At 48.2% G+C, this 8,531-nt stretch overlaps 1 protein-coding gene across 1 annotated transcript in view; it reads right to left on the reverse strand.

Moving 5' to 3' along the window:
* Positions 1-5,768: 5,768 nt before the first annotated feature.
* The window catches only part of NEK6 (NIMA-related kinase 6), a 30,381-nt gene continuing 27,618 nt past the window's right edge, over positions 5,769-8,531 (reverse strand). The window contains exons 7-8 of the mRNA XM_010148751.1: positions 6,310-6,408; positions 5,769-5,848 (exon numbers count right to left, since the gene is read on the reverse strand). Coding sequence (XP_010147053.1) covers positions 5,769-5,848; positions 6,310-6,408 — 179 coding nt within the window. The remainder of the gene's footprint in view (positions 5,849-6,309; positions 6,409-8,531) is intronic.

Below are 8,531 nucleotides of genomic sequence, written 5' to 3' on the forward strand. Positions count from 1 at the left end.
ACGGTGCGGCCCATCCCCCCAGACCCCTGCTCCCACATGGCTCTACGGTGCAGCCCGACCCCCCAGGCCCCAGCTCCCACACCGCTCTACGGTGCGGCCCCCGTCCCCCTGGCTGGAGCCAGCCGTGACCATGGCACCCAGCAGCACTGAGCCTGGAAAGTCTCTACCTCTTCCTCTCACTCTGATTCTTTCTGCCCAAAACTTTTCAGATCACAGAATCACAGACTGGGTTGGGTTGAAAAGGACCTTAAAGCCCCCCCCAGTCCCACCCCCTGCCATGGGCAGGGACACCTTCCATAGCCCAGGTTGATCCAAGCCTCATCCACCCTGGCCTTGGACACTTCCAGGGATGGGGCATCCACAGCTTCTCTGGGCAACCTGTCCCAGTGCTCCCCACCCTCTCCGGGAAGAATTCCTTCCTGATGTCCCATCTCCATCTCCCTCTTTCTGTTTAAAGCCATTAACTGAATGGGGTGTCTACATGTAATTCTACAGGTACACAGAAAAAACTACTGTGTTTTTTTAAAACACCCCAAGAACTAGGATGCCCAGGCTGTGGCACGACCAGTTAGAAACCAACTGGCTCAAAGATGACTAGGAAAACCTCCCAAATGCAATTGTCTCTTTAAAAAGCAGACGCTCCTCTGTCTCTGATAACGTGTCACGGTTTCAATCTTCCTGTCAGGACCACATGCACTTCATTTGCTCTCTGCGACTGGTGGATTTTTAGTAAACCACCACAAAGAATAAATGCATTAGTTTTGGATGTTTAGCTACCTAGAATACAAAGAATCTTGTAGGCACGAGCAATGTACTTCAGCCTTTAAAAAAAAAACCCCAAATGACCTCAAAACAACATCCTCTCCTGCCGGAAAACTGCTATTCAGAAGAGAGTATCCCAGGCAGATTTGGGAACTGAACTACTGAAACGTTTCCTCATCAATCTGGTCTTTTGCCTCTTTCAGTTCTGCTTTATGAATCCAGTATCTGCATCTCCAAAATCCTGACAGAAGTCTGAGGTAACCAGGCTGCTCACACAGCAAGGAGAGCACGGCGGAAGGCTCTGGGTGGGGAAGAATTCCTTCCAGGGCATGCAGAGACTCCTTTCAACAACCTGTTTATGTGACACTTAGGTCTCAGGAAGGAAACTGCATCTCTGTGTGTAGAAAACCATTTACACTGCAAGTTCTCACCCCAAGCGATGAGCCCCAGAAAGAGCCGCAGCCACACGGGCATATGTACAAAACGTGGCTTGAGCCGCGGCCGCTGCAGGTACACACGATGGGCTACGCGCCTTCCCTCTCGCTTCCCACATGGGGGGCCAAGCCAGCAACCCCCCACGGCTGCTGGCCAAGCCGGGCCCGTCGGCGTTAGCCCAGGCTGCTCTTTACGTGCCGCCCTCGCCGTGGCGACCCCGCGCAGCACAGTGCGGATAATTGTGGATATTATCCACTCTGTTTAGATCCTGTTGCTACAAGGCACATCAAATCGGCCCGCTTTTCATAGTGAGGCCAGCTGAAGTTGATGCTTCTCACTACGGGTTTAATAGGGGGTTATTTGATGATTATTAGCCGCTGGCTCATTACCATGAGCTGCGAAAGCCGCCCGAAGAACGCTGTCTTGTTGCTGACACACAGCAAGCTCCCAGCGGAATTAAAAGAAGTCAATACTAGATCCTCCACTCTATTATCCTGCAGTTAGGAACAGAGATTGATGCGTTATTAGTGATTTGGTGACAGATGAGCAGCTTTGATGAAGGCAGGCTTCGGAGATGCCGCGCTGGCAGCAGCAGGATGTGGCCCAGCATGGGCATCCCAGAGCTGCACCCGTCGGCACCACCGGAGCAGGCAGCAGCCAGGGGCATCTTACCCAGACCTTGTTACCACTATCACGTCTCCAAGCATTGAGCAGTGCAGGGCACGTCAAGATAAACTCTCCCCAGTTTAAATGACAAACCTAGCTTTTAAATAACGTGAAGTTACCGTGTTCCTTCCTTGCTTATTGCAAGGCACACTGGGTACACTGTGAAATCAGTGCCAACGCCTCAGTCCCGGGGGTCACCTCGCACAAGAGCCCCGCGGAGGAGCGGGACCCTCTGCACGGGGTTCTGAGCCCCTACAGAAGTAGTGAGATATATTCTGGCCAAATCTCCAAAGTTCTCTGCTTAGGTACCATCAGACTCAAAATATTTTTCAGGAAGCTCTTCCAGAGATATCCATCAGACATCCACAGAGGCACAAATGGCACAACCGAATAGGCGAAGGTACCCAAATCACACTGAAGGACAGAGTGAACTGAGCACGTGGCTCCCTAAAACGTCTCAGAAGATTCCTTGTTCAGTTTTCTGCCTGTGGTGCTTCGCGTACCGTAGCCGGAGATACCTGCCGTGCCGGCGACATTCACCGTGCTTCGCGGCAGGCTGAGCGGGACGGGGGAATTACGCCTTTAACAGCCACCAAGAACGGCGAGCTGGGGAGGGGGTGTGCTGTTACCTCGCTGCGGCGTCACCCACTATTAGCAGCAGCAATGCTAAGCCCTTCCTCAGAAAAGCTACAGCCCTGGGGCTGAGGAGCTGCCCACAGGCTGTGACCACGGCCCTGCCGGCTGGGCCGCAGCCCCCCAGCCCTCGGCTCGTGGCCTTTTGGAAGGTTTTGATGGCAAAAAGGTGACGATGTATTGCTGGTACTTCCCTGCTGTCCTAACAGTAACGGGCACATCAGTGGGGGAGTTACACACACCAGTTAGGGACTCTGATCTCCAATTAGAGATTGACAGTAAACTGCTCTGTCGCTTAAAACGGAACGGGAGAGCGTGGCACCAAGACCGTTCCCAGAAAACCACTAACGGTGCATTAGGGAAGGCCCAGAAGGCAGTCAAGGGTTAAACGAGGCCTCCGAGGTTCCAATGCAAACATCAACGATGCCACTGAGGCTGAACGGGGGTTTCAATTCCCGTTACCTTCTCTTCCCAAGTCCAGCCAAGCGGTCACGTGCCACCCAGGAGGAACGAAAAGGAAAGGACGAGGGGTTTCGGGGCGGCACACGCAGGGAACAGAGATGGGAAGGAGATGGCACCCACGATCCGTGCAACAGCCAGGTCTGCGGGGGCTGCGACCACGGGCGCTCCAAGTACCTCGCTGACAACAGTTCGTGATGCTACGCCGGGGTTTGCTCCTGACATTTTGATTAGAGCGATTACCGCAGGGCAGCTGGATCTCCAGTTAAAGTGACCACCATGCCGTACGACTGGTTAATGTACGGACAGATGGATACAGGAATCCCTGTTAGTGCTTAAATTGATCGTCTGGCCAGGACTGCTGAAGTCATTGCTCGTAGCTATATTCTGGGAATTAACAACTTATTTTTATCCTCTCCAAGTTATCTTGCTGACAGATATCTTCAGCAAGTGAGGGATGAAGACAGTTACTACTATATTGATAAGATTTAATAAAAATCACTGTATGATTATCAATGTCAAAGTTAAGTGGTGCTATGTGGCATCACATCCCAAAGCCCTCAGTGTTCCCTAAGTGGATTCCAGTGGACACGCGTGTCTCTGAAGGCAATTTGTACATTAAGCCTCTCTGCAGCTTATCCACACAATCTATCTGGAGAAATATCAGAAGTGACTCCCAACCAAACAAACATCGCTTCCTGGCGCTCAAGCTAAACGGAAAAACATCCCAGGAACATGGAATTACTGAAGCTAAAATACAGCTCCTTCAAAGACGTACGACTTGGATTTTTAGTTTTCCAAATTCTAGAAAGTTTAAAAAGCCAAGTGGCTGTTTATCTGCTGAACACAAACTTGGTAACTGTCCAGTCCTCCTTGGAATGTGCAACATCTCCCAGCTCCTGCTCACAACGTTAAGGCTTACCCACGTAGGAAGTAAATTTAAAAATGCTCCACATGCCAAATTTTTCACGTTACTATAGTACTGCTACTCCTACCAGAGAATTATGTTTAGTGCGCAATTAAGTCAGCTCCTTGAAATACAAGGAGTACCAAGACTACCGTGCCATAAGGGGACCATATTGCCTGCAACAAAAACATATCTTAGCACAACGCTAAATATTTCTCTCTGCATAAATCTGGAATCCAATTTCCAGCAGAAATCAGCCTCAGAAAAGCCTCCGAGCAGCCCGACAAAGAAGCTGCACACAACAGCAGCAAACGAGTAGCTGTGCCCAACCCGGGTGACTCCGACTCTCTGGGAGAGACCTGGCAAGTCCAACACAGCGCGGCAGGATCAAGGTCCTCAACGCAGCCAAGCCCTGAACTGAGAATCCCTCTTCAGGTCCAATACATGAAGTGCACCTGGAATTACTGGAGCTCAGACTTCCCCTGTTCCCACAGAACAACCTCCGAATTCCTTTTCAAAGGCTGCCAGCAGACCCATGTCCATCCAGCTGTACCGCACCGTCCAGTTTTGGTATCTCATGAGCAATATGAGATATATATTTGATATCTTACAAGCACCACCACCCCTTAGAAAAAACACCCGCTTTTCCATGGCACGATGCTGCTGCTGCTTTGGGGGTTATTAAAAGTCCCTTGAATTCTTTCACTAGAGTCTGAGGACAGACACAAACCCACTCCCTTTAAGCTCACAAAGTATACTGGATCAGTCCTCAGGAAGGTTCCCTACGCCCCTCCTACCCTGTGGAATTTTAACAATAAATCAGTGATACAACCACATCGGGCTCCAGCGTCTCCACCAAAGTGGATCTTCCCGCAGCAGATCGGGTGGCGATTTGCTCTCATTCTAGTAAGGCCGATGCTGGGACTTGCCACTGACTTTCCAGTGACACCCAGACAAAATCTTTTTCCTTAACGAAACTCTGCCACCCCAAGCGTGCGGGAGAGCCGGCAGCTGGGAGCAGGCTGGCTCTGAAGGGCCTTAACGTCACAGCAGAAACACTGTGTCTGGATGCACACTGGTAGGAGGATAAAAAGAATGGGAAGTTATGGTGTTTTTCAGCCACAAGAGCATTTTTTTGGACCACATTCAAGCCCATGACCGCATCTGGGCCAGCTGTGCTGCTGTCTTGCATGCGAGAAGCAAAGGGCTGTCTGAGTTGAGCCCCCAAGCCTGCCTAAGTCCTTCTGCAGGATATGATCCACTTAGGTCCAGCAGCAGCCCCTCTGAAGATGCACACCACACGGCACGGACAGGCTCTGCCAACAACAAATCAGCACCTACCCAACTGCGTGACTCAGGCCTTGGTAGCACACCACTGACAGCAGTTTACCTCCCTGAACAAGCAATTAGTTACATTAGATGAGTGTTCTTCCCCAAAATACATAAACAGTGACAAGTTATGGGAAAATTTACTTTTATGCCCTCGTTTCATCAACTAGCTGAAGTGCAGTCCTTTTCACGTCCAATGCGCTCACAAAATAAATTACACTTCTGTTTATCCTCAAATTCCATGTGGTTACAAGAAGTTGTAGTGAGAAGCAAAATGTCATCAGTTCACATAATTTATAATCTAAAGAGGATGTGAGCAATATTCTTACGACTAACTACCCCAGGGATTTTAATTCTTCGGGCTGGGATGAAGGCTTTCTGAACGCTGACGTGCACTTTCACCTGAATTCAAAGATGCATCCATTTAAAGATGGATTATAGGTGAGCACAAGACTGCTAAATACCCTTTGATCCCTGCAAAAACCGAAATCACAAAACTCCGAGTACTGTTATAAAATCACAGCACTTGTTTTCAAAACCTATGTAATAGCTTTTACCAGAAAGTTGCACCCCAAGTTCACACCAAGCGGGCCTGCTTCATATCCCTGCATTTGGCTAGAATACAACGTGCAGCTAGGAAACATTCCAGCTGTGAGTCTACAAGTTAGAGAAACTGATTTCACGTTACATAAAAACTCTATTTTTCTTTACTGAAAGCTCCCAAAATTAAAATATTCCCATTGGTCAGAGTTCAATTTAAAAAACGAGAAGCTTGCATTCAATGGATTTGCTATTTTTAAAACAAATGCAATATTCAGGAGAGACTATGGATGTGCTGCCCTAACAACAGCTCTGCTCGCAGTAGGAAGAAAGAACACAGTAAGCTGGCTTGTTTACGTCGGCATCCTCACCGTCTACTGTGAGCTACTAAATCCACCTGTGCTGTATGGCACAGTCCCTTTGTTGTTCGTGCTCCAAAAGCGCATGATAAGCACAAAAAGAGGTAACTTTTCATCAGGTTTCTCAACAACTGAGCTAAGTAAGTCTGACCTACTCAATTCCAGTACCGTATTGTGTGGTTAAGACAAATCTGGGGAAAAGAAAAGGTTAAAGGATACTTGCCTCGTACAATAAACAGCCCAAAGACCAGATATCAGATTTAAAGTTATAGCCGTTTTCATGTATTCTTTCTGGGGACATATAGTACGGAGTTCCCACTGCAAGAAACAAACAGATAATGAGGAGTTAACGTCTGAAAACGTGACTGTGCAACCTGCATTATACACGAGTTTGCCTTGGTTGAAGGATTAGGTTTAGCACAAATAGTTAATTAGAAGAGATTGGCACAAAGATTTGGAAACAAATCATGTTTCGAGGGCGCAGAACCCACTGTATCATCACACACAGAGCCGGTGAATGTTACGGGAAGTATCTTTGGCATTGTTTTATATTTGAGGAGCATGTTCTTCCCATTCCTGTCTTCCAAGCACCTCTGGAGTATCGCAGATGGACCGAGCAGTCGTACAGGGTCATCCTCCTTTGGTTCACTCAACAGCACTGGAACTGCAAGTGGGATGGCATGAATGCACTCTGCTGAAACAAGAGCCCCAGGGCAGCCGATGAGGGGTGATGGGTGCCCCTCCAAGGCTCCAGGAAACCACTCCCTGCTGCAGTGAAGTGGAAGTAACAAGCCCAGCACCAGACAGGTATTCAAAAACTTTCAGGAAGTACCAGACTTGAAAACACTGCTCCAACTTGCAGTCACCTCAGAAGCTGTGGGACTTCTATGTACTTCCAGAAGTCTGTATTTTATCAAAAGAAATTTACTCCGGCATTTTGGACAGGAGTTACAGGAAATTATTAATACATTCCTTACCTCAAAAAGGTTCTTTTTTAAATCCTAAATAAGTTTCAGTTGTGGTACTGAAAATACAAGACATCCTGGCAGTCTCAACCACATCAAATAATCCTCAGATACATCATTTATTAAAACATCCAAGGACTTTACATGCTCTCTTTTCTCCTGCCTCCTCGGCTTCCCCGTCCCCTGTCAATTTTTTTTTTTTTTTTTGCTTTTGGCATTCCAGTGCATCCTTCTCCCAATTAATGACCTTTCCTCACAGGATAGCAAATGTTTAATTTGCCTGTAACGTTCAGTTTGCAGTTCCTCCATCGGAAACGCTGACTGCAGACAGCTGCAAGTCACAGACAGCTGAAGGGCGGTGTTGGAGGTGGAAGAAGAGCCACCACTTCCCCAGCGTTCCAAAGGAGGGGTTTGGGCCCTGCAGGAAACACGACTTCTGGGGCAGAAAGCAGCAGCTTCCCGAAAGGCAATAATCAACCCCGCCAAGTGCACAGATGTAGGTCTTGCTGGAAGCATGGATGCCATATGCACCAGATCCTCCCAGTTTACCCAGTACTAACATCTCCACCACGCCAGGATCCTGAAGCCCTCCTTTTTCTGTGGGGTAAACTGGGATCATGTTGCACCAGCTACTCTCACCTTAAATACTTACGGCTTCTTTCTCTGGGGTGAAAATTAGGCAGCTTACCCCAAAACAAAACCACTCACCCCCTCCCAGACCAACACCCTTCAATTCATTGCTGTCATGTATTTATGTGCCCAAACCTCGAGTCTACTGAACTCAACAGTTCTTACTTGGAGATATGCAGAAAGGTAGCATATCATGCAGAATTAATCCTGTGGCATCGGTGTTACTGGTGTTACAGGAATATGTATATAAAACTCTACTTCCCAAAATCGATCAAGTAACCAAGGAAGGGGACCCCTGCCCTGGCTGTTTCATGTATTGGGCCCCCCTGGTCTCTCGGTAATCAGCTGCCCCACGTGATACAGTCAGCTTGTGCTTGCACGTCATTCAACTAAGAAACGACTTCACTTTCAAGATAAAAAGTACTCGTCATGAGAAATTACACTTCTGCAAATTCTATACAAACCACAACACTGGAAAAACAATGCATGGAGATTTCCATGCTCAGTAACATCGTATCCAGCCTAAAAGCATGCCAAACTGTCATTGTCCCAGGTCTGGCTGCTTTTAACTGCCAGGGAAAGGCCTCCATGCATGGATGCGACCAGAGTGCTGTTAATAGTTAATAATTTTTAACGGACTGCACAGAGTAGGACACCAAAAGTAGACAGGGCTCATCCAAAAATTCCAGCAAGGCTTTCCGTGGCTTTCTCCCACGTGCATACAAGATGCACACAATGGACAGCACAGCTCTCCAAGTCATTCCCACACGTTTGCCAGATTTCTGTGCAAGAACCGACTTGGTTGGAACAGCACTGACTCATTTTCTGCAGCTGCATGTTCTTCAG

The sequence above is a fragment of the Eurypyga helias genome, unplaced genomic scaffold, assembly GCF_000690775.1.
Source record: "Eurypyga helias isolate BGI_N326 unplaced genomic scaffold, ASM69077v1 scaffold43943, whole genome shotgun sequence".
NCBI classification, from domain to species: domain Eukaryota; kingdom Metazoa; phylum Chordata; class Aves; order Eurypygiformes; family Eurypygidae; genus Eurypyga; species Eurypyga helias.